Source organism: Camarhynchus parvulus, chromosome 13 (assembly GCF_901933205.1).
Source record: "Camarhynchus parvulus chromosome 13, STF_HiC, whole genome shotgun sequence".
NCBI classification, from domain to species: domain Eukaryota; kingdom Metazoa; phylum Chordata; class Aves; order Passeriformes; family Thraupidae; genus Camarhynchus; species Camarhynchus parvulus.
The window spans coordinates 16359992-16385365 of NC_044583.1; the positions used below are offsets into that span (position 1 = coordinate 16359992).

A 25374-nucleotide genomic window follows, 5' to 3' on the forward strand; every position below is an offset into this window, starting at 1 on the left:
AGGGGAGTGTCCTGCTCAGCAGGATCCTGGCAAGCAGAGGGTTTTGCCCCAAAAAGGAGCTGTGGTGCAGTGCCAGAGGGGTTTACAGCATGCACACAGGCAATTCTAGCACAGAATTGCCCTCTATGTATCAAAAATAGGGGCCAACAGTGAAGGAGAGCAAGCTTCTCTCTGGAACTCTTTTTGACAAGCTACTGCTTTGTGGCAATTTTTGGTGAATAGGTCTTTGAGAAGTGAAGTCGCCAACACTGCTAATTTCATATTACTGATCAAGACAGTATGACATATTTTAAAAAAACTACACCTTCAACCTGAATGCATCTTCCCCAATTAAGGTGCTTCCAAGTCTCATGCTTTATCAGTTAATGTTCTTTGGAGGGCCTAAAACGCACAGAACATCACTCTGTCACTGCCTGGCAATGGCATTGTTTAACAAAAGGCAGTCCTCCTGTGCTCAGTTTGCTTTGCTCAGATCACAAATGCACGAGATCTGACCCTGCACAGCCCCAGGGGTCCCAGGCTGCAGCAGGACAGGGCACTCCCCAGCTGTGGGAATTCAGGACATCCCTCTGGCTGTCCTGGAGTGCCAGGACCCTGCCAGGGGGCTCAGAGACCCTGGCACAGAGCCCAAAACGCCTGTGGGTTTGATTATGACCCATGGAAAAAACAATTACCAACCTTGTATGAAGATCTGCAAGCCACAGCAGTTTAAGTAGAATGCTAGTGAATTTATCACGGGGTGAAAAATGGATTTTTTGGGGTTTCTAGAATGGGGGTTCAGGGGGAAAGATGGAGGAATCTGAGCGTGTCCAGCCTTTCTCCTTCTTCTTCTTCTTGGCCTCCATCTCCTGCTGTGATGGTGGCACTTTTAGAGTGGTTTAGAGCATGTCAGAACCCAGGAAATTCCTCTGGCTGCCCTGGAGGACTGCAGACCCTGCCCGGGGGCTCAGAGACCTTGGCACAGAGCCCATGACCCCTGTGCCTTTGATTTAGCCCTTGGAAAAAACAACTAAAAACCTTATATGAAGGATTACAAGCCTTTTAAGTAGAATGAGAGTGAATTTATCACAGGGTGAAAAATAGAATTTGGGGTTTTTAGAATAGGGGTTCAGGGGGCAAGATGGAGGAATCTGGGCGTGTTCAGCCTTTCTCCTTTTTCTTCTTCTTCTTGGCCTCCATCTTCTGCTGTGATGTTGGCACTTTTAGAGTGGTTTAGAGTAGAAGCTCACTGTCTAACATAGGTGATGGGTATTGGGAAGTAACTGTAAATATTGTATACGTAGTTTTTAGTATAAAAAGATAACACAGCCCCAGGGGCAGGCAGAGTGCCTCTGTCTGACCTGCTGAACGGACTTCAGCTGGACAGGAGAAAGAATTTTATAGATAAGAAACAATAAACAACCTTAAGACTGAGAACTGAAGAGCTCTGACTCCTTTTTTGACTGCCAGGCTGGGAAAAGAGACTTTGTGACACACCTTGGGGTCACTGTGAGCAGCAGAGATGCTGAGACCCAGCTGGGAACAGCCTGGAGGGATCGCTGCCCAAACCACAGCCAAGTGCCAGCACAGCAGTACCAAGGTGTGCCATGCTCTGCTGCTCCTCTATCCCCACACTGCAGGGCAGGAGCTTTCCCTCACCACGAGGATTTGTGCAATGAGACAAGAGGAACGGGCAGGAACTGATGCCCACCTGAACAAAGGGAAGAACTTCCCTTCTCAGTGAACAGAGACCAGAGGGGGCATGGAATCTCCTCCCTGGGGATATTCCAGAGCTGTCCCTGTGCCCTGAGCTCTGGGATGGCCCTGCTGGAGCAGGGAGGTGGCATCAGGGACCCTCTGTGGTCCCAACCCACCCTGGGATTCAGGGATTTGCTCTCCTGGCTGGCACAGGCTCAGCCTCAAACCACACTGCTGCTCTGTGCTCCAGCAGGAGAGAGCTGCCCCAAGCCCTGCTGCCCAGAGAGAGCAGCCAGCAGGGAAAAGGGCAAAAACGGAGTTCAACAAAAGGCAGAATCACAAGAGGCTCTTTGTGAGAAGCACAAACTGCCATGGAGCAGGGAGGAGCTGGGCCAAGGCTGCCTCCATGCCACCCTGCCCAGCCCTGCAGGGCAGGCAGTGCCCCAGGCTGAGCTCACAGGGGACATCCCTGCACTGCTGCCCTGAGCCCAGCTGGCCACCAGCACCAGCTGGGGCCACCAGTGTCCCACTGGGGAGGTGGGGAAGGGACACAGGTCCTGCCAGGGGGGACAGGATGGGGGACACGGCTCCAGGCTGGGAACCAGGGACTTCTCAAAGTGCTCCTGCAGATCAAAGCACTGGGATCAGCTGGTCTGGGAAAGCTCTGCCAAGCAATAGCCTGGGAAAGGGAAAACTGGCAGCAGCTCCCAGGCTGTTTAGTCTCTCTGAGATCCTACAAGAGGCACCTTCCCTGCATCCTCAAGGGCTGTCTGAACAAACAGAGGGTGAAAAAACCTCAGAGCAGCCCAGAAGACAGAGGGATTAACAAGGAGCAAGCTGAGATCCCAAATGTTTTGAATGCGACAAGAGAAATGGACAGGAACTGATGCCCAGGAAGCTCCCCCTGAACCCAGGGAAGAGTTTCTGCCCTGCTCAGTGCCCAGCCCTGGGGAAGGGCTCCAGGGGTGCCACAGCATCCCCATTCCATGCCAAGGGGAGCTGGGTGCTCACAGCAGCAGGAGCTGCCCCAGCTGGGCAGGGTGAGCAGCCCCAGGGCATTTCACACAGCAGCAGCAGTGTCACCTCACACAGGGACACAAAGAGAGAAAACCTGCAAAGCCTCTGGCCAAATTCATTGCCTGCTGAAAACCCAGCACAGTTCTGGGGCTGAAAGCAGCCACCTGCTGGCAGATGCAAAGCTGTCCCCCCAAATGGGAGCCTCAGAGCTCCTTTCCAAGAGGACTTTTTCATTTCCTGGAGGTGGGAGGGGAAGTGGAAAATGCTGATTTGCCAAGAAGAAAGATCAGCAGGTGAGGATTCATTACAAATAATGTTTCATTGTGAGCTGCTGAAATTAAAAGCTTTTTTTTTTATGATTTAAGTGACTCATCAAGGGGAAAGCTTTTCTTAAGAATATTAATAGTGGGGAAAAAACCAAAACCACCCAAGAGAACGTTTTACACAGGCTGAACTGAGCTTCTTTCCTTGCTTTCCACTTCCTCTTGCCCATGCCAGCCATGGGAACATCCCTGCAGCACAGCTGGGGCTGTGTCACACAGGATGTGCCCCTTGGGAAGAGCTGGTGCCAAAATCCACAAAGCCACCAGCAGAGCCATCAGGAAAGCTGCACAGGTGAGTCCTGATCACCCACATCCCCCCCTCCAGCAGCCCCAAACACCTCAAACCAGCATCTTCCCAAATGATGGAATGTCACAGACATATGTTCTGAAAAATCCTTTGCTAAGATTTTTTCTCCTGAGAAGCCTCAGGAAAAGAAAAACAATGATTATCTGCTGCTGTGGAATGTAACGAGTGCATCTGTGATTGGTTCATGTTGATTGTTTTTAATTAATGGCCAATCACAGTCCAGCTGTCTCAGACTCTGATCAGTCACAAGATTTTATTATCATTCCTTTCTATTCCTTTCAAGCCTTCTGATGAAATCCTTTCTTCTATTCTTTTAGTATAGTTTTAATATATAATTTTCTTTTACTATAATATATATCATAAAATAATAAATCAGCCTTCTGAAACATGGAGTCAAGATTCTCATCCCTTCCCTCATCCTGGGGCCCCTGCAAACACCACCACACAGCACTTCTTGGATGGAGCAAAAGAAGAGGTTAAATTGTTCTCCTGTGCCCAGGCCCCCCAGGAGATCCCTGCAGGTTCACAGCCCTTTGCCAGGGGACCCCAAAGTGCCAGAAATCCCTCCCAAAAGCACAGGAGCAGTGATTTCCAGCAGCCTGGGAGAGCCTGGTGGGAGGGGATAGGAGTGAGGAGCCAGGAATGTGGGGAAATGTGACCGTGTTCACAGGGGTCTTAGGCTGAGGGAAGAGACGAGGATCTCACTCCATGGTTCAGAAGGCTGAGTTATTATTTTATGATATATATTACATTAAAACTATACTAAAAGAATGGAAGAAAAGATTTCTTCAGAAGGCTGGCTAAGAATAGAATAGGAAGGAGTCATAACAAAGGCTCTGACTTGGACTCTCTGTCCGAGCCAGCTGGGCTGTGATTGGTTATTAATTAGAAACAACCAACATGGATCAATCAAAAATCTACCTGTTGCATTCCACAGCAGCAAATAATCAATGTTTGCATTTTGTTCCTGAGGCTGCTCAGCTTCTCAGGAGGAAAAATCCTAAGGAAAGGATTTTCCATAAAAGATGTCTGCGACATGAGGGAAACACCTCATCCCTTCAGCTTCATCACCTCCCCCTGCAAGGGCAGCACAAGCCCAGCTCTCCCTTCTGTCTCCCCCTCCCCACCCAAGTGCACAGATGCACTCCTTGGCTGCCCAGGGTGTGTGGGTGGTGCTCAGAGCAGTCTGTGCTGCACCAGGAGCATTTAACAATAGAAGATTTAACAACAGAAACAGGTCCTGGCCATTTCACTAAAAACCCCCCACTCTGAGACACAGCACTCCTTCACGCTGATTTACTGCTCTCCATCCTCAGCCTCTCCCCAGGCAGCATCAATCAGATCAAACTGGTTCATTTTGGAGCCAGGGCTGCTGCCACACGATACAAATTGCAGAGTGCCTGTGTTACATTGATTAAAAGCACGTGGAGATGCTGGGTCTCACTGAGCCCAGAGCCACAGAACCTCAGCAAACCCCCAGGGCACAGCAGGCACTTCCCCAGGGACAGAGCCCATGGCAGGGCCAGGAGAGGGGCCCTGGCAGGAGGGAGGAGCTGAATTTCCAGAGCTTTTCCAATAACAGACAGCTGGGGAGTGCAAGGGCATCTGCTCACCCTGGCTCAGGGAGAGAGGGAACAGGAAAACCTTCAACCATTGCATTATCCAAGGGCTCCCCCCAAAACCCACACTGCATTGTCAGCACAAGCCCCCAAGGATGGAACTTTTATCCCTCCCATCTTTTTGGCTCCTTTCACTCAGGATCAGAGCCTGCCTGGGATGTGCTTCCCCCAGGGCTGGGAGGGCTGTCCTGCAGCTGCTCTGCCAAGGTTCCAGAGGGAAGGAGCCATGGGGTGCCAGGAGGGATGAAAGGGCAGAGACCAGGCTCAGAGCCAGCCCTGCTTTGCCCTGGGTGCAGCTGGAACAAGGCAGCATCCCAAGGGAACAGGGGGAGAGGGACTCACAGCAAACAGGGCTGCGCTGGGAGAGGGGCTTGGAACAAACCAGGAGCCATGGAGAGCTGCTCCCAGCCTGGGGTGGGCCATGGGATCCTGCTCCCAGTCCGGAATAAATAGAGAGCTATAGAGTGCTGTTCCTATCCTGGAATAAATCAGGGGTCATGGGGTGCTGTTCCCAACCTGGAATAAGCCATGGAGTGCTATTCCCAACCTGGAATAAGCCATGGAGTCCTGTTCCCAGTCTGGAATAAACCAAGAGCCATGGAGTGCTATTCCCAACCTGGAATAAGCCATGGAGTGCTGTTCCCAACCTGGAATAAGCCATGGAGTGCTGTTCCCAGCCTGGAATGAGCCATGGACTCCTATTCCCAACCTGGAATAAATCAGGGGTCATGGAGAGCTGTTTCCTGCCTGGAATAAACCATGGAGTCCTGTTCCCAGCCTGAAACAAAACCAAGAGCCATGGAGAGCTGTTCTCAACCTGGAATAAACCATGGAGTGCTATTCCCAGCCTGGAATAAACAAAGGGTCATGGAGAGCTGTTCCCAATCTGGAATCCTATTCCCAAGAGAGTCCTATTCCCAACCTGGAATAAGTCAGGACCCATGGAGTGCTGTTCCCAGCCTGGGATGAGCCATGGAATCCTGTTCCCAATATGGAATCAACCAAGAGCCATGGACTCCTGTTCCCAGCCTGGGATGAGCCATGGAATCCTGTTCCCAATGTGGAATCAACCAAGAGCCATGGACTCCTGTTCCCAGCCTGGGATGAGCCATGGAGAGCTCTTCCCAGCCGGGAATGAGGCACGGAGCTCCCAGCCCTGCTCCAGACAGGCTGTAGCTCAGGATCTGCAGCTGATCCCTCCTGCCCAGCCCTGCAGCGTGTCCTGGCTCTGTGCTGGCCTGGGGATGCTCACCCAGCAGCACCCAGGGAGCTGAGCCCAGGGCAGGCCCAGGAGGTGCCAGCCCAGCCCAGGCTGAGCCCCTGAGCTGCCCTGGCTCTGGGAATGTGCTGGCTGCTGCTGCCAAGGGCTGGAACGCTATAAATGGGAGACATTTGGAGAGAGGAAACACCAAGGAGCCAACTTTTAACTGGGCTGAAGTGCACTGGGCTGTGCATGTTCTTTGTGCAGGGAGAGAGGAGGAGAGTGGTGAAGGTCTTTGATGCACTGCTGGAAAAATACTGGCTGCTCCTTCTGCGAACAGAAAAAGGCCTTATTTAATGGAAAGTGTTTCTCCTGAGCTCCAGGATGGGAATTCACTATTCCTCCACTTGTGCAAGGGGTGTTTGAGCCCGTGGCTCTGAATGCAGCCTGGACAAAGCAGCTGCTGGCGCTCTGTTGGAGGAAGCTGTGGGTTCTTCCCTGCCCTCAGTCACGCAGGGCCTGCCTGAGAGAGAGAGATCCTGCTGATTTATTTCTGTGGGAGGCTGAAACCACCGAGCTCACTGCACACGCAACTGCTCAGAATTGTGCTGAACTCCATAAACCCTGGAGGGGAAAAAAAAAATAAAAAATCCCCAAAGTGTTGAAATAAGATTCCTGTTACGAAAGAACTATTGAGAGAGCCCTGTTTACCATCCCTGGACACACAAAACCCTGCCTGGCTGAGCTGCCTCAGGGCTTTGCCATCAAAGAGGCGCCTGCTTGGCATCAAAGAGGCCAGGCTGGCCGCCCAGGGCAGGCATGAGCCAGGAGAGGGGATCCAGGCTGGCATTCCCAGCAAGCAGAGCCAGGAGAGGGGATCCAGGCTGGCATTCACGAAGAGCAGGGGAATGAGACAGAGCCAGGAGAGGGGATCCAGGCTGGCATTCCCAGAGCAGGCATGAGACAGGAGAGGGGATCCAGGCTGGCATTCCCAAAGCAGGAATGAGACAGGAGAGGGGATCCAGGCTGGCATTCCCAAAGCAGGAATGAGACAGGAGAGGGGATCCAGGCTGGCATTCCCACCTGCTGGAGCCCAGTGCTGCTGCTCTCTGCTCTCCACATCAGGAGCATTAAGATAATACTCACTTCACCTCTGAGCCCTCCTGCCAGGAGCCTGGGTTAAATAATGGAGGAGGAGGAGAAAAAAAGTGGAGGAGGAAGGGAAGGAGACAGAGCAAGGCAAGCTCTGAGCTCACAGTAATGGAAGCAAGAGGCTCATTTTAATTTTTCAAGCCTCCAAGTGCCTGGAACAAGCTGATGAGAACAATTCCTCTTTGTGTGCCAGCTCCAGCCTTCAGAGCCCATTGAGTGTGGTGGGTTATTCAGAGCCTCTCTGGCTCCCTCAGACACAGACCTTCCCCTCTGCCTGCCTCTGCCTGGCGCCTGTGTGCACACAACAGGTGAGGAACCCCTCCAGAAGCACCAGGCTCTGTTCCACATGGAGATGGCAGGCACAGGCCACTGCCTGCTGCCAGTTTTCTCATGGAAGCAGGCACCACTTCAACAGACTATTTATTTTTCGGTGTTGCACACCAAGCTGCTGGCCCCAGGGCTGCAGGACTCTCTCCAAGATGACACAGCTCCAGGTGGGTCAAAGCTGAGAGCTTCCAGCAAAGAACCTGAAGGAGCTGTTGAACATATGGACAAACAAGAGAACTGGGAAACATACTGGATGCACAGACAGACAGGAATGGGAGGGAGAGCCAGAGCCAATTTTAGAGTTGTTCAAATTCCCAGTTTTTCTGTCCCTGAATTGTGCAGGGAGCACGTTTAGCCCAGCCTGTGTTGTGTCTCCAGCCCTGGCCTCAAAATGAAAACTCTGAGCAGAGAAGCAGCCACAGAGCATCATCACCCTCAGGGGCTGAAGGGTCTGACTGCAAGGGGAAAAGCCTTGGGGCAACCTGTGCCAAAGAGGGGCACCCTAAAACATGCCAGGGGACAGCCAGGGGGTCAGGCTGTGCTCCAGGGAACAGGGACAGGAGGAGAGGGAACCTGAGAGAGGCTCAGGGTGGGCACAGCAGGAATTTCCCCATGGAAAGGGAGCTCAGGGCAAGTTTAGGATGGACACCAGCAGGAATTTCCCCATGGAAAAGGAGCTCAGGCACTGGAACTGCCCAGGGAGGTTTGGAGTCCCCATCCCTGGAGGTGGCACTGGGGGATCTGGGCTGGGGACAATGTGGGGATGGGGCACAGCTTGGATTTGATGGTCTCAGAGATGTTTTTCCAACCTCAATAATTTGGGATTCTGAGAATTCAAACCTCAGTAATTCTGGGATTCTGAGAATGTGGCTGCAGCCAAAAGGCAGAAGATGCTGAGGACATGGAGTGGGGCTCCATGGGGACAGCACAGGGGGCTGGCAAGAGCAGGAGGGGTGTGAAAGGGTCGGGGCTGGGGTGTTTTAGGAGAGCAGCAAGACATCAGCGGCTCTTGGTCACATGGAGAGCTGAAGTGACTGCCAGCCGTGCCTGCTGAACTCAGAATGACAAAGGGGGGAAAAAATGCTTCCTTCTGGGGGTTTCCACAAGGAACCACAAGAGACCAGCCAGAATCTGTTCTCTAAGCAGCAGGGGCACTCCTTGCAGCCAGTGGTTTCAAGAGGATCCTTCCAAGGAACTCACCAGGCTCCTCCCATGGGGAGCATCCCTCAAGGGAGCCCTCAGGCACTGCACAGCTTCTGCACCTCTGGCAGGGCTGGCAGCACCTCCCAGGCAGGAGCAGACCCTGATCCTCCCTCTGCCCACCACAGAAGCCATTGCCATGCCAGCTGACATTCCCAGCACCCCTGCAAGCACCAATCCCATCCCTTTGTTTCTCAGGAACAGCATCCATCTGCTGCCAGCAGCTCACATCTGGAATTGTGAGTGTTGAGAAAGAGCCTCAGTCCTGTTGCAAGGAAATTATTCCTCCAGCCAAGGGGTTTGTGCAGGACTGAGTTAAGCATTTGGAGTCACAAATTTACTACAAATCCTACAGTTACACCAGGTTTTAAACCTCAGAATTACAATTTTATCTCCCTTCATTCCCAAAAAGCTGCCCTGCTGTAAATTGCCACCTGACAGAAAATATTCAGGGAGAAAAGGAGGAGAGGCAGAGGATCTGCAGAGCAAAGGAGAGAGCACAGGGTGGAGCTGATCCCCAGCTCCAGAATCTCACCCTGATTTCAGCACTGGACTGGTGACCCCAGAGCAGGAAAAGGCACGGCCTGAGCACTTCCCAAGGTCTGGGAGCCACCGCTGCATCTGCCCCAACTGCTGGCCTGGCTGCAGGAGGAAGCAGCTGGGCTCAGCTGAGGGGTGAGCAGGGGCCACCAGGCCCTGGGGAGAGGTGACAGCCCCCTTGGGACACTGCTGTGGCACAAGGACTGCAAACAGGCAAGCAGGCAGAGAGGGGAGGTCCTGCCACCCTCAGAAAGGAAAGGCAGGGTGGTGGTGCTTGGAAAAGTGCTGCAGCCACGAGCTGGGAACCTGGAATTGTGCAGGGCAGAGCCAGAACCTGGAATTGTGCAGGACAGAGCCAGAACCTGGAATTGTGCAGGACAGAGCCAGAACCTGGAATTGTGCAGGGCAGAGCCAGAACCTGGAATTGTGCAGGATAGAGCCAGAACCTGGAATTGTGCAGGGCAGAGCCAGAACCTGGAATTGTGCAGGATAGAGCCAGAACCTGGAATTGTGCAGGGCAGAGCCAGAACCTGGAATTGTGCAGGGCAGAGCCAGAACCTGGAATTGTGCAGGATAGAGCCAGAACCTGGAATTGTGCAGGACTGAGCCAGAACCCGGAATTGTGCAGGACTGGGCCAGGCTTGGGCACCAAGGGAAAGGGAAGGGCTCTGCAAGGCCACAGTTTTCAGGAAAAGCCTCAAATGCTCCTGGCTGGAAGCTGTGATGGGGCATCACTGTGACCAGCAGGGTGGCTTCTGACACTGCTCATCCCAGCATGGGGAATGCAGCTGTTCCAAGGCAAAGGAATTTCCCTATGGAAAGGGAGCTCAGGGCAGGCTCAGGGTGGGCATCAGCAGGAATTCCCCCATGGAAAGGGAGCTCAGGCACTGGGAGTGCCCAGGGGGGTTTGGATCCCCATCCCTGGAGATGTCACCTGGAGGAGCTGGTGCTCAATGAGCAGTTTTACAACAAGGTTTCTTGAGTATCTACCTTGAACCAACGTGTCATAAGAAGTGCAAAGTTCTACATGGGTATGAAATCTTTTGGGCAGCCTATTCTCCCTTCTAATTGCTAAAGATTGGCATCTTTGAATTTGTACCTTTGAATATCTTTGTAGATGATACTGAGCACTCAGAGCTCCGGGCTGGGGACAAGGTGGGCATGGGGCACATCAAGAGTTTGAAGCTCTTCTCCAACCTCCAGGATCCTGTGGATTCAGCCTCCAGGCTTCACTCCTGTTCAGTTTGTGTTTGCAGTGGCTGGGGAGGGGAGGACACTTTGGCCCTGGCTCTGCTCTCAGCACTCACCGTGTTTTCCTTGGCCCTGCTCCTGAAATAATCGTTCAGCCACCACGGAAGGTGACAAATGATTCAGCTGTGGCCCCACTGGGAATAGCAGGAGGAACTCCCCAGCCTCTCCCACGGGGCTGCAGCATCTCCTCAGCCCCACCAAGCTCCTCTCTCCCACTTGGATCCAGAATTTTCCACATCCCAGCCACTGACAGCCAAGGAGGGTGCACCAACCTTTCCCCTGCTCTTGAAGAAAACAAACCCTGCTCAGCCCCTGTCAGGAGCATGGAAAGTGCAGCCAGAGCCAGTGGGAACACTGATATTAAAGGAACAAATATCCTGACCCCAACATGCATGTACTGGGATTGCTCAAGGCTGTGAGCATGAATCAGCCTGGATGGGTTTTCCCTGGATAACATGACAGACAGATTCTTGACACAGAGCTCACCTGCGACTCAAATTTCCAACTCTTCCTCCAGCACATCAAAAAAGATCATCAGAACTGGACCTAGGAAAAATATTTTCCCCTCTTGCTGTTTTCAGAAGCAGCTGAACCGTTTCAGTCCCACACTCATTTTCTGGGGGGCTGTGTGGAATTTTCCCTTTTTTTTTTTTTTTTTCAAATAACCAGAGGCATGAATAATTTCCAGCATGGAAAACTTCTGCCTGAAGAGCTAAAACTGGCACAGAATCATGCAAGAGTCACACAAGAAAGGCTCCAGCAATGGCACCAAACCTACCTAGAGCATTTTTTTCCACTGTGCTCAGAGGATCTGTTTCACTCCTCACCTCTCAATCCCATTTCCACTGTCCTGCAGCACAAGTTTAAAACAAGGACACCAGGAAGCATGTGTGATAAGGGGGAAGGAAGGGAAAAACCACAGCTTCTTTCATTCTTTCAACAGAGCCAAAAAGGAGTGGCTGTTATAATAATTTTTTTTCCATTTTTTTAAAGAAAAAACTGCAGGGAACAGCAAAGGGAGGAGATGTTCGCTTTAAACTTCCCCACCTCCACCATGATACACATCTATATGTATTTATAAAGCAGCTCTGCTGCTAAAGGTGTTTTGCAGAGTGCCTGACTCCAGTTGTGACATTTTCCACCCCAGGATTTGTGCACAGCTCCAGCCAGGATGGAGGGAAGGGACAGAGAGAGCACAGCCAGGAATCCCCACAGCCCTTCCCCAGCCCAGGGAACCAGCACAGACACCCCAAGAGGGGTTTGGGGACACAGAAACCCCAAAAGGGATCTGGGGGCACAGAAACCCCAAAAGGGGTTTGGGGGCACAGACACCCCAAAAGGGGTTTGGGGACACAGAAACCCCAAAAGGGATCTGGGGGCACAGACACCCCAAAAGGGGTTTGGGGACACAGAAACCCCAAAAGGGACCTGGAGGCACAGACACCCCAAATTCTGTGCCCCAGCCAGAGGAATGAGCCTGGAGCACCATGAGGAGGAGATGCTGCAGAGAAGGAAGCACGAGTTCCATTTCCTTGCAGCCCTGGCTGCTGCCCAACAGCTGTTCCTTATTTATTTACTTTAATATTTCCTTGGTTACACAAGCAGCTGCTCACAGCTTAACCCCTGCACTGCCTGGGCCAGGCCAGGGCAGGGCAGGGCAGGGCAGGCTGAGCTGTCACCCCAGCGTGCTCACAGCCCCAGCCCTGCTGCAGGGGTCCTGCAGGGCAGGGGACAGGGCTGGGAGCAGCCTCTGCCCCATCCCAGACTCTGCAGGAGCCAGCTGAAGCTGGGAAAGCCATCTGCAAGCCCAGGGGCTGGCTCTGCTGGGCAGGCTGCAGTTTCAGCAGTGGCTGGATGCAGAGGAATGTCACAGACATCTTTTTATGAAAAATCCTTTCCTTAGGATTTTCCCTCCTGAGAAGCTGAGAGGCCTCAGGAACAAAATGTAAACATTGATTATCTGCTGCTGTGGAATGCAACAGGTGCATCTGTGATTGGTCTCATGTGGTTGTTTTTAATTAATGGCCAATCACAGTCAGCTGGCTCTGACTCTGAGCCACAAACCTTTGTTATCATTCTTTTCTATTCTTAGCCAGCCTTCTGATGAAACCTTTTCTTCTATTCTTTTAGTATAGTTTTAATGTGATATAAATAATAAAATAATCAATCAGCCTTCTGAAGCATGGAGTCAGCTCCTCGTCTCTCCCCTCATCCTGGGACCCCTGTGAGCTCGGTCACAGAGGAATCCAGCCCAGGGCGATGCTCAGCCCCACCTGAGAGGGCTCTGGGGGTGCCCAGCTCCTCCCTGGTGCCGCAAAGAGCCCAGGAAGGGCATCCCAGAGCCCCTCTGCCAGCCCACAGATCCGTCCCTCTGCGCATTTTCCTTTCTGCTCCGCACAGAGCCCGCTCCAGCAGCTCAGTTTGTGTTTTGGCTCATACAGCCCAGCCAGACCCCTTGGCTCACCTCCACCAAGCAGGAGGTGCAGAGCACCCTTTGCCTGCTCACCAGAGCCCTGCTTTGGGTTTTCTGCAGCCCAGCCTGCCCCAACTGCCTTTCCAGCCTCCTCTCCCCCACTTCCATTTCCCTCCTGGCTCCCTCCTGCACCAGGAGGGAATCAAATCAGGATAATGGCATGGCCTGGCTTGGAAGGGACCTTACAGATCATCGAGTTCCAACACCCTGCCATGGGCAGGGACATCTTCTACCACAGCAGCTTGTCCAGAGCTCCATCCATCCTTTCCTTGGACATTTCCAGGGATCCAGGGGCAGGCACAGCTGCTCTGGGCACCGTGTGGCACCCTCACAAAGGGATTTTCCCCTGATATCTGCTCTTAACCCACTCTCTCAGTTTGAGCTATTCCCCCATGTCCTGTCACATCATGATTTTGGAAAAAATCCCTCTCCATCTTTCCTCTTGGCTCCCTTCAGTGCCAAAGCAGCTCCCTGGGCTGCCGGGGGAGTGAGTGGGCACTTGCCCTGCTCCAGGGAATCAAACCCTCCCCAGGGGCAGCTCCCAGCCCTGCTTTGCTGTGACAGCAGCTGGGAAAGCCACGGGAACGGAATTTGGACCTGACTCTGACAAAACCCTCCCCACAAGCAAACAAACCCCCCCTCAATAACAACCCCAGCAATTGCACGGGTAAAGCAGAAGCCAGCAGCTGGAGTGAGCTCAGCCTGTCACCCCACCAGGGTGCAGCATTCCCAGCACTCCTCTCATCCCCCCAGGTAGACCCCAGGAGCACCCCCAGCACTCCTGCCCCCCAGCACCCCTGTCCCCCCCAGGGCTGCAGCACCCCCAGCATTCCCCACCTGCAGGTCGAAGAACTTGCTGTACCGTCTGTAAATGACCTCGGTGGCTCCATTGGACCAGGTGACCTTGATGATGTACACCTGGAGGGAACAGAGGCACAAATCAGCGTGAGGGACCCCAAAAAAAAGCCCCACCACAACCCAAAAAGCTGCCAGTGCAGCCCCCACAGCTGGGTGACAACGAGAGGAAGGCTTCAGATCAATTCAGCCACACCACAACAGAGGTGAGGGTAAATCACTGAGCTGCAGCTTAACCAAAGGTTTGTTTCTGGTGGTGAGCTGAGCTCTGTGGCCCTGGAGGGGGGCACACAGTGAATGTGAAGTGACAATTCTGTGTAAAAACACAGCACAAATCCCTCCAGACACGGGAGTTGATATCTAAACCCTAGCACCCCATTTACAGCTGCAGCACCAGAGCTGATGCTGAGATCCAAGGGCAGCACCTGCACCAGCCCTGCTGCTGCAAACGGGACTGCAACCGCTCAAAGCCCCAGGGTCTGCAACTCCACCTGCTTGGGGTTGGGTTTCTTACACCTGCAGGGGTGGAAATCAGTGTCCTGATCCCCAAAATGCCACAGGATCAGCCCCAGTCACTGCAGGTCATTCACAGACCCCGTGACCAGGCTCTAACTGGTGATGAATGCAAAACAAAACACCAAACCCAGCCCATTTCAGCACCAGTTCTCCTGTGAAGGACAACAAGCACATCTCAGAATGAGGCAATTACTGATCTCATGTCCCCTCTGTGGTTCACAGAAAGCAGAGATAACCCTTGGTGAGGTGCCAGTGTAACACCCAAGTGACACAAATCTCCAATTGATAGCAGATTGACTGAGCAGAACCCAGGGTATTTTTTTCCCTCCTAACTCAAGTCCTTATTTCCACCAGAAATTCAAGCATCAGTTCCTTGAAGAAGGACCAAAACGTTCAGAAGCCCAGGTGAAGGCACCTGCTGGAACTTCTGCTAGCAAAACCAAGGATCAAGGCTCTTAAAAGCTGATTTAAAAGAGAATCCCTCAGGAGTTTCACAAGGTTTTCCCCACTGAGATGCCCATTTATCCAGATTCTGGAAAAATCCTCAACCAGCATCCAAACTCAAACACCAGGACAGCACCACACTCAGTTATTGGAGTTTATCAAAGCTGCTCAAATCCTGCACTGAAAATCTACCTCAAATCTCACTCTGCTGCTCAGAGGGCTGGCACAGCCTGAGCCAGCAAGGTGAGGACACTCCTGAGGGTGACAAACTCTTCCCAGTGCAATCACTTCCATATTAAGACAGAAAACGAGGCAGCAAGAGGGATCAAGTTCTTATTGCTAAATCAAAGAACTTCCCTACTTACAAACCAGTAATTCAAGGTCCACTTTTGTTGAATTTGGGTTGGATGGGACCTTAAAGATCATCCAGTGATGATGTCATGGCAGGGACACCTTCTCCTGTCCCAGGGTGATCAAACACCTGCCTTGGGCACTGCCAGGGTGATCAAACACCTGGCCTTGGGCATTGCCAGGGTGATCAAACACCTGGCCTTGGGCACTGCCAGGGATCCAGGGGCAGCCACAGCTGCTCTGGGCACCTGTGCCAGGGCCTGCCACCCAGTATCCCACCTAAACCCAGCCCCTCAGTCTGGAGCCATTCCCTGCTCTGCTTTCACTCCCAAACTCTTATTTTGAGATGAAGAACCCTCATTTCCTCCCTATGAACACAGAGGGTTTCTCCAAGACAACATCTGCTCCAGCTGCGCTCCAAGGGAGGCAGCACTCCCCCAGCAATCCAAGGGTTAACCTGGTGCTAGCACAGGTTCAAACTCCTCTGCCCTCTGCCCAGGACTTGCTGCAGGGCCAGCATGAGCTCATGAGGGCTGGGAGCTGAGCTGCTCTCCCAGTTTTGTCAGCAGTCCCCAGCGCTGCTCGGGGTTATATCACCGCTGGCCGCCTGCCCGCACAGAGCCTGCCCCAGGGGCTGCAGCAGGAGCCAGCTCCTGCTCAGTGTTTACTCCCACCCTGCCTTTATTTGCAGTCAACAGCTTATTAGACTGGGATTTTAATCAGGATGTGCATAGGCTGAGCCAAAGTCATTCAGAGCTCTTGAGGGTAATGAAGGCACGAGGGCACCCCAGGCTCCCCTGCGGCCTCTGCAGCAATTCCTGCTCTCTGCTGAGCTCACTGCTGTTGGGCTGAAATGCACAACTCCCAGGGCTCAGGAGAAGAGTTCCTTGCACATCCCTTTCCAGCAGCAGAAAGGTCTCCAGGGCTTTCTCCTCAGCCTACTCATGGACAGCAGAGAAGATGGGGAGCCCACAGGAACAGGAGCTCCTCAGCATCTATAGAGCCTGGGCAAAGCCAGCTGCCTCTCTGCTGCTGGATATCCCTCACCTTTCCAGCAGCCCCATCCCACATCTGGGTCTCTCCCAGTATCTAATCCAGTCCCTGCTGTCTCAGAAAGAAAAAATCCACCAGAAAACACAACCCTGGTGCTCCTCTCACCCAACAACAAGGGCAGGTTTGGGAAGGTTTGAACAGTGCACTCACCCAGTGAGCATTTCCACTGGACATGAGGCACCGAGCTCCCACAGACCCCAAAATCCCTTCCTCAGGTGCTTTTGGAAGGCACTTCCAGTGACCAAGACAGCTTTAAAACCACTGCCCTTGCTCTGAAGTTTCCCCTCCTGGCCTGGCACTGCCCCATGTCCTGCCAGGAGCAGCCACCACAAAGCAGCAACCCAAATAACCCAAATTTTGTGCCAGTGGGAGCCACCCCATCAGCTGCTGTGAGAAGAGGCTTTTTCCCAGGCCAGGACATGTGCAAGCAGTTATTCCATGGGTCTTTCTCACTGAGGAACCACCTGCAGGGCTTTTCCATGGAGGAAAAAGGAGAATAGAGGGGATCCCCCAGGGCTGTGCCCCCACAGGGATGGGGCTGGCACTTGGATCCTCTCCAGGCATTCCTGAGGCTGGATCCAAGGGCTTGGGCTGGGCTCCTGGCCAAAACCAACAGCTGAGCTGTCCAAATCCCAAATATCCAAATATTCAAATATCCAAATATCCAAATATCCAAATATCCAAAAATCCAAATATCCAAAAATCCAAATATACAAATATCCAAAAATCCAAATATCCAAAAATCCAAATATCCAAAATCCAAATATCCAAATATCCAAATATCCAAAAATCCAAATATCCAAAAATCCAAATATCCAAATATCCAAATATCCAAATATCCAAAAATCCAAATATCCAAATATTCAAATATCCAAAAATCCAAATATCCAAATATTCAAATATACAAATATCCAAAAATCCAAATACCTGCAGCCCTTTCCAGGCCATCTGGAGGGGTCTGAGCAGGGAAGGGAAGGGGCTGAGTCAGTGGAACCCAGGAATGGAGGCTGCCCTTCCTCCCTCCCTCCCTCTGGAAAGGACACCCTGCCCTCCTCCCAGCCCTGGAGCCTCACTGCTGGCAGCTACAGAAGGCACGGGGATGATTTTTGAGGTGCAGGTGGATCTGGTTTAATGCCAGCTCAGAGCAGCATTTCTCATGAGCACCAAACCCTCTCCGTGCTCCCATCCCTGGGAGGGCAGAGATGGAACAGATCCCCCACAGAAAATGGAAACTTGCAGGTGCAAAAGGCTGAGGACAACAGACTCCACTGGAATTGGGCTCCCAAACTCCTTGGGATCCCTCAGCACAAGGAAATGGTCACAAATCAAGTATTTAAAAGTGACTCATCGAGCAGTGTGACACCAGGACCACCAACCACTGCCCAAGGCTCTCCTTGGTCACACAAAATGCCCTAAATGGAAATATAATATGAAAAAAAAGGCCCAGGGGATCCTGCAGCCTTCCCCTTGGTCCCCTCCATCATCTGCCACTGCTGTCCCCTCCCCAGCACCTCCCTCAGAGGGAGAACAGCCCATGGAAAATGGGGCTGAAAACCTCTGGAAGGGAAGGGAACTGTCAGGAAAGGACAGCTCGCTGCAAGAAATGCAGATGGCAGCTGGCCAAGCACAGCAGAGCTGTCAGGGGAGCCCAGGGGAACACTGAGAGCCAGGGGGGATCCAGGACACCCCTCGTGGGCAGGCAGGGAGCTCCTGGAGGCTGCAGGACCAGCTCAGACCCATCAGAGCCACGGGAGTCACGGGGACAGAGGGGGTGAGGAGCCAGCGCGGATCTGGAAAGGGCAGCCAGAGATTTAAATTTCTTTTTCTTTCTTTTCCTCTTGAAGAAATGAAGCAGTGAGCCCTGGGAGCAGCCAGCCCAGCAGTGGTTTTTGCAGGACTGCTGGAAATCCCTGCTGCTGCACCCAGCAGTGGCTCCTGGTGACTTCCAGCGCCCCCAGGGACCAAGGAGCCGTTCCCAAATCCTCCATCCTGCCCTGCCCAAAGTGCCTCACAACAGCACGGGGAGAGAGAGAGCAGCTGATTCAAACTGCTGACTCGAGGCAAGGAAATTAAGAACAGATACTGGATAAAAAAATAAAAAATAAAATAACAGAGCCAGTTTCCCGTTCTTAAACACGAGGCCGTGTGACCTCGCAGAAGAATCACTTCTGGACTCCCTGCATAAACACACCAGGACAAGCTGGGAAGCAGCCTGGACTGCTCAGATGTGAGCAGGGAAAAGGCAGGGTGAAGGTGAGGAAAACCTAGAGCTGCACTTTCAGCTTCTCTCCCCTCCTACAGGAGTTTTGCAAAGCTTTTCACGGAGATTTGCACGGCGTCCTGGCTGGGGGGGACACACAAAAACCCCGCAAGAAAGGATGTGGGACAGGGGGCAGCTGCCTGGGAGCTCTGCCTGGGGCCGGGCAGTGAGTCCAGCCCAAGCTCAGCAGCATCCAGAACGCAGGTGGAGCCCAGGGGCAGCTCAGGCAGCCCAGCATCAGCACAGCCAGCCCAGCATCAGCTCAGGCACTCCAGCATCAGCTCAGGCACTCCAGCATCAGCTCAGGCACCCCAGCATCAGCTCAGGCACCCCAGCATCAGCTCAGGCACCCCAGTATCAGCTCAGGCACTCCAGCATCAGCTCAGGCACCCCAGTATCAGCTCAGGCACCCCAGTATCAGCTCAGGCACCCCAGCATCAGCACAGCCAGCCCAGCATCAGCTCAGGCACTCCAGCATCAGCTCAGGCACCCCAGCATCAGCACAGCCAGCCCAGCATCAGCTCAGGCACTCCAGCATCAGCTCAGGCACCCCAGTATCAGCTCAGGCACCCCAGCATCAGCTCACAGCCTTCCCTGAAGGATCCCAGAGCTTCCCTGTGCCCAGAGCAGCTCAGCCAGCCTAGCATCAGCTCAGGCACCCCAGTATCAGCTCAGGCACCCCAGCATCAGCTCACAGCCTTCCCTGAAGGATCCCAGAGCTTCCCTGTGCCCAGAGCTCCCCCACCCAGACATGGGCAGCGGGGAGAACAACCCCATGGTCACTTGGAAAGACATCTCCAGGCAGTGCAGGGACACCAGAGAAGGTGCCAGCCTCCAGCAGGGCTCCTGCAGCAGCTCCAGACACAGCAGCCTGCAGCGGGGGCTGAGCTGTCTGCAGAGCTCTTTCCAAAGGCTCAGAGCCTGTGTGGTCTCAGGTCCAGGGGGACTCTGCACAATAAACCTCTCTGTGGAAAACTCCACATATTTAAAGCATCTTTCAGCAGCAAAGAGGAAAAGCATCAGTCAAAGGCATCAGGCTTTTGGTTTCACCCACGCTGAAACGCGGTGACCCTGAAACGAGGGGAGATGTGAGAGCCTCACCCTCCCTTTGGAAACCCAAAAGGGCAGAGAAACCAAAGGAGCTGAGCAAGGCAGCCAAAGCAGAGTGGGTTTAACATAGAAAAGGGAGTGGGAAATTGTAAGAGGAAAAGAGAAGAAAAAAAAAAAAAGGAGGGAGGTGGCTGGAAACAAAGAAAGTTCTTGGCACCAAGCTGCTGCTGTGCTTGGCCCCTCTCCATCAGCCCTCGCTGCTGCAGGGCTGGGGAGGGGACAGGGGGCTCCTGTGCCAGGGGATGCCAAAGCTGGGAGCAGCAGAGGTTCAGCCAAGGCCCAGCTGAGCGGGCAGACAGCTCGTGACCCCCTCAGCCCTGCTTTGTGCCCGGGGAACTGGGAGGGGGGACATGCTGGCATGGGAAGGTGTTCCAGCTGCTGCAGGGCACCAGGGAGGCTGCCCTGGGCGGGCAGGGAGGCAACAAAACTGGACAGGGCGGGGGGCAGATCCAACAGCAAGGCAGGGCTGGAAACAGGGCTGGAACACCAGGGCAGCAGATCCTCACCACCAGCCAAAACAGGGCTGGTAATAGGGCTGGAACACCAGGGCAGGGCTGGTAACAGGGCTGGGGGCAGCAGATCCTCAGCACAGCCAGGGCAGGGCTGGTAACAGGGCTGGGGGCAGCAGATCCTCAGCACCAGCGCAGGCAGCCTGAGCGCACAGCCAGCACTGCAGAGCAGCCACCTCTCCCCTGACCCCAGCTGATCCCTTTGAATTTTTGATCTGTAGCCTCTTCCCCCCAGCTGCTGTACAGCCTGGCAGGGCACACAGCACTGCTGGGATGGCCAGGGCACAGCCACCAGCTGGGACCCCCACTGGGACAGCCCAGCAGAGGCTGCTCAGAGCCCTCAGTCACACAGCAATGCAGCCAGCCTGCCCCAGCCCCTCTGAAGGTCACACATATGGATTCTCCTGTTTCCTGTCCCCCACTGGGACAGGAAGACAAAGACACCCTCCAAAGCAAAGCTGGGGATCAAGGTCAGAGAGCTGGGGGCAGGCAGAGACCAGGGATGGCCCCAGAGCTGCTGGAACTGAGTGTGAGCATCAGCTTCCCCCACGGAGCTGCTCCTGCCCAGCAGCCAAGGGCCAGGCAGGATTTGGCCCTTCCACATTCAAGCTTTTCAACAGCCTTGAGAAACGTGGCTGGGGAAGAAAAACAAAGCAGAGTTGGAGTCTGAGTGCTGGTTTTCATGCACAAAAGATGAGAGTGCTCCATGCTCAGCTCTGCTGAGAGGTGAGGAGGAAAGGCTGGTGAGCTCTGGAGCAGAGCACAGGGTAAAATTCCTACCAAATTCCCTGCCTCGTTGGGACAGCATCATCCAGCTGACAGGAAATGGGATGAGACAAGGCACAACCACAGGATACAGCAGCAAACCACCACTGAGGATGCTGAGAAAGCCCTCAAAGCTTCAGAGGCCACCAGGAGCCAGGCTGCAGCTTCCCCTGGCTCTCTCCCACTCCTCATTTGGTTATCTGGGGACACCACACTGCATAGATTTCACACTACTCATGCCAGCCTCCTCCTTCCTCACTCAGCTGCCCACAGGACATTCCCACATTCCAAGGGCATGGTCACCCTTCCATGAGACAGCACGGGGAGAAGTCATCCCTGACACCCTAACAACCAGGATGATCCACAAGGGCAGAAATAACTCCCAAAATCCAGGGGAACAGCTCAGCTGCTCAAGGGGACACCGTGCCGGGGCCACCGAGCTCTGCTCCAGCTGGGACCACAAAACAACATCCATGGTGCTCCTCAGGAACACCTTCTGCTCATAAATATAAGGCACTGAAGAAGCTGTAGATTGGCAGCTCTGCCCTCTTGCCATTCAAACACTCCATAATCAGCTCCAGATAAGCAGCAGGGCTGGGCTGCACGAGGAATGAAACCACAAATGGCCTCAGGAGCAGAGAGGACACCTACACCACCACATCACAAATTCCACATCAAAAACATAACAGCACCTGCACTTTTTGAACGTGGTTCTCCTCAAATTTGTTTTCAAACACCTGTAGATCCCATTAGCCAGACTCCACCACTCACTGTTAATTACTTTCACAACCCAGCTGCTACAAATGAGGTCTTCATCTTGTTTAAAGTTTTGCCATCTTGTTCACTGGGTTTGCAAAATAAATCTATGCTGCACATTTTGTATAAATTCCCAATTTTCAGGGACACATGGAGGCTGGGAATGGAAGTCCTGAGAGAACATAACCCAGCTTTCCCAAAAATCTAACCCACCCAAACAGCATGCTGTTGAATGGATATATATAATTTTGGATGGTGCTCCAGAACAATCATTTAAACCTATATAAATGGATATATGGGACATGGAAATGGAATATGGAAATACTCCTGGTAGGCAGAAATGGAGCTGGGATTCAGTGGCATTGCTATTAACACATAGAAAACATTGCAGCTGTAACAAAATGAAACATCCTGAAGCTTGCTCAAGGGAAGGAAAACCCAATCTGGATTTACTAGGGAAAAGCTTTCTTTTAGGGCTTCTGCTCGAGAACAACAAACACAATACTATAACAAAGTCCTGAGTGAAGTCCTTTAAAGGAAAATCCAGTCTGTTTCTACTATGGCTTTGTTTTGGGTCTTTTCTGAATAAACATTCATTTATCAGAGACTTGGCCAGACCAGAGAAATGACAGTCTGCTCCTCTGTCTCTCACAATGATTATTTTTAAACTTTCCTCTTGGACTTTGCCTGCTCAGATTTGCAGGGTGGCCCCGGAGCCCTGAGCTGGGATCACACAGGGTTTTGTGGGAAATGTACTGAAAATGTCACCTCAGCCACCGCCTGGAGGATGGAGTCCCCTTTTTCCTTGGAAAATGAGCCAGAACATGCTGCAACAAGCACCTGCACAAGGATCATTCCTCAGTGCCCCTGCCAGGTGGTGCCCATGAAGAAAAGCTTAAAAACACAAGTGGAGTTTGAGGGCACAGGGCTGTGCTGAGCCTAACTCAGCCCAGCACCTGTACCCAGCTACCCAAACCCTGCCCAGCACCTTGCTGGGTGCTTGTCCTGCAATTTGGGGAAATGTTGTGCCTCCTGCTCCACAGCAGAGCTGCTAAACAACCAACTTTTTGTCTCAGGCATTGCAATTCTTGTTGTATCAATTACCCAGGTGAAAAGCAAACCACAGCAGCCTGAAAAGAGCCAGCCCTCCCCACTGCAGGTGCAACAAGGACTTGGAAGCACTGCCTCGATCTCACTTTTCTGGGAAAGTGGAATTCATAACTTTGTGCTGTGGCCTCATCTTGAGCAGCACAATCACAGCTTTGTCCAGCAAAGGGAAACCTCTGGCTGGTGCAGAGGAGCCCGAGCAGGGCAGGTCATCACAGAGGCAGCAGGAGGAGAAGGCAGCGTGGTCCTGCAGCCTCCCAGGGGACAGGAAAGCTGTCTCAGGGCTGGGGCAGAGCACATCTGTGTGATGGGAAAAGGCAGAGGGCAAAGGTTTTACACGGACACTCGATGGTCGCCTTGGATTCACGCTGTGCCAGCAGCCACTGCCTACAAATGATTCAGGCATGATTTGCTGCCTCTCTTTCTCTTTGCAGGAGGAAAAAAAAGGGAAAGAGAAAAAAAAAAAAAGCTTTGGTTTCATATAATTAACTGGCTTTGTGAATCTGCCTGCTTCTATCGATTCCTCCAGCAAGGCGAGCGCTCCCATTGACTCCAGCGCTGCCTGCAGGCGGCCGGCCCCTCCCTGGCTCAGCCCTGCGCAGCCACGCTGGCTCTCGCTGCTGGCTTTGGGTCCGAGCCCGGGGCAGGGGGAGGCTGGGGCAGAGGGATGGGATGGGCTGGGATGGGCTGGGGAGGCTGGAGCAGAGGGATGGGCTGGGATGGGCTGGGGAGTTCGGGCTCACAGCTGTCACCGCTCCCGCAGCTCCTGCTCCCCCCATCCCCACCCACCGCCCCTCCATCCAGCTCGCTGCTCAGCAAACATCGCCGGCCCAGTTTTGCAGCCTCCTGGGGATTATTTGTGCTCTGCCCGACTCCAGCTGCGACGGGCGGAGGGCGAGCGGGGACAGCGCAGAGCGTGCGCGGCACCGGGTGCGGGTCCCTGCCATGGGGACACTGCTCCGAGGGCACGGCAGGGACAGCAGAGCCATCCCACAGCCATCCCACAGCCAGCCCAGCCCGCCTCGTCACGGGACACGCCGGCCAAGCCCCGGATCCGCCAAGACAAACAGCAGCGCCCAGAGCTCCGCACGGCTCCGGAGCCGCTCGGTGATGAGTAAGGCTGAGATGGACACGATGGCAGGAAAAGCGCACATCTGGAACCGGAGCCAGGGCTGGCAAAGCTCCAGGCAGGGCAGCAGGAAGAAGGGGAGATAAGGGAGGTGGGTGGCAGCGGCCACGCCGCATCCCTGATGCGAGGAGAGACCCCGCTGCCCTCGCCTCCTGCCCTCAGCTTTCCTCCAATTGTTGCTCGATGCCACGAACCGGCCGAGGGGACCTGGAGAAGCTCCTGATCTCCCCAAAGCTCTGGCTCTTGTGGCAAGTGACTCCAGCCAGAGCAAAGAGCACATCTGCACAGCCCAGATGTGCCACAGGCAGTGTGTCACTGGGTCACCCCGGGCTACGGCAAAACGGGAGGCAAGAACATTTCGGGCTTTGTTTTAGGCTGCTGCCAGGATTCACCCACAAGCTCTCCACGGGTGTGCCTGGAAACACACCAAAGTTTAAATCATAAAAAAAAGAAAGAAAAAATAATAAAACCACCTTCAAAACCAGACAAATCCACAACAGTTTGGAGCACGCAGGAAGGCTGGGGACACGAGGGATCCTTCCTAGGCACCGAGCACTACCCAGGGAGCCGAAAGCAGCAGCCGGGTGGTCCCTTTGCCCCGGGACTCCGCGACCAACAGGTCCCACGGCCCCGGCGCCAGCTGCAGGAGCGGGGACGCTTCCCCGCCGTGCCCGCGGCCAATGCCCGGTGCGCGCAACCCCCGCCCGCATCCCCGGGCATCCCGCGGGGCCGGGGGCAGCGGCGGGGCATCCCCAGGCTGGCAGGGGCACCGCGGGACCCCCTCGGCACAGCCGTGAGAGGCACCCCCGGCACAGCCGTGAGAGGCACCCCCGGCAGCGCTGCCGCCCTCTTTCTCTTTCTCCTCCTCCTCCTCCTCGTCCGTCCTCCCTTCCCGGAGCTCCGCGCGGGAGCGGGGCCGGCAGCGCCCGGCCTTTGTTCGCCCAGGGCCGGGCTGGGGCACTCACATAGTGCTTGTTGGGGATGCGCCGCTTCTGCACGTCCAGCACCTTCACCTCGGCGATGCTCCGCCTGGGCATCGCCGCTGCCGTGCCCCTCGGGGAGCGGGGACGCTCTGGCGCTCGCCGCCGGCACCGGAGGCTGCAGCGCGGCCGAGCCTCCCCGCGCCGCCCGCTCCGGGGGGCGGGAGGCGGCCCGGCCCGGCCCGGCCTATCCCGGCCGGAGGGGCGGCCCCACCGCCGCCCGCTTAAAGGGACGGCCGGCCCGAGCCTGCCCGCGGTGTCCGCTCCGTGCCCGCGGTGCCCGCTCCGTGCCCAGCCCGCTGCTGCCGCTGCGAGATGGTTCGGAGAGCGCGGTGCCCCTCTCGGGAACGGGTCCCGTTTGTCCCCCTTACCTGAGCGTGGTTCCGCTCCTGTCCCATCACAGCAGTGACCGAGGGTGGTTCTGCTCTTGTCCCATCACAGCAGTGCCCGAG

The 25374-nt window shown here is 54.2% G+C and overlaps 1 protein-coding gene across 2 annotated transcripts in view; it reads right to left on the reverse strand.

Annotated features, from left to right (window-relative positions):
• The window catches only part of SH3PXD2B (SH3 and PX domains 2B), a 67784-nt gene extending 42712 nt beyond the window's left edge, over positions 1–25072 (reverse strand). For both annotated transcript variants that reach the window (XM_030957346.1, XM_030957345.1), the window contains exons 1-2: positions 24908–25072; positions 13925–14005 (exon numbers count right to left, since the gene is read on the reverse strand). In XM_030957346.1, coding sequence (XP_030813206.1) covers positions 13925–14005; positions 24908–24979 — 153 coding nt within the window. In that variant the 5' untranslated portion in view covers positions 24980–25072. The remainder of the gene's footprint in view (positions 1–13924; positions 14006–24907) is intronic.
• Positions 25073–25374: the final 302 nt, after the last annotated feature.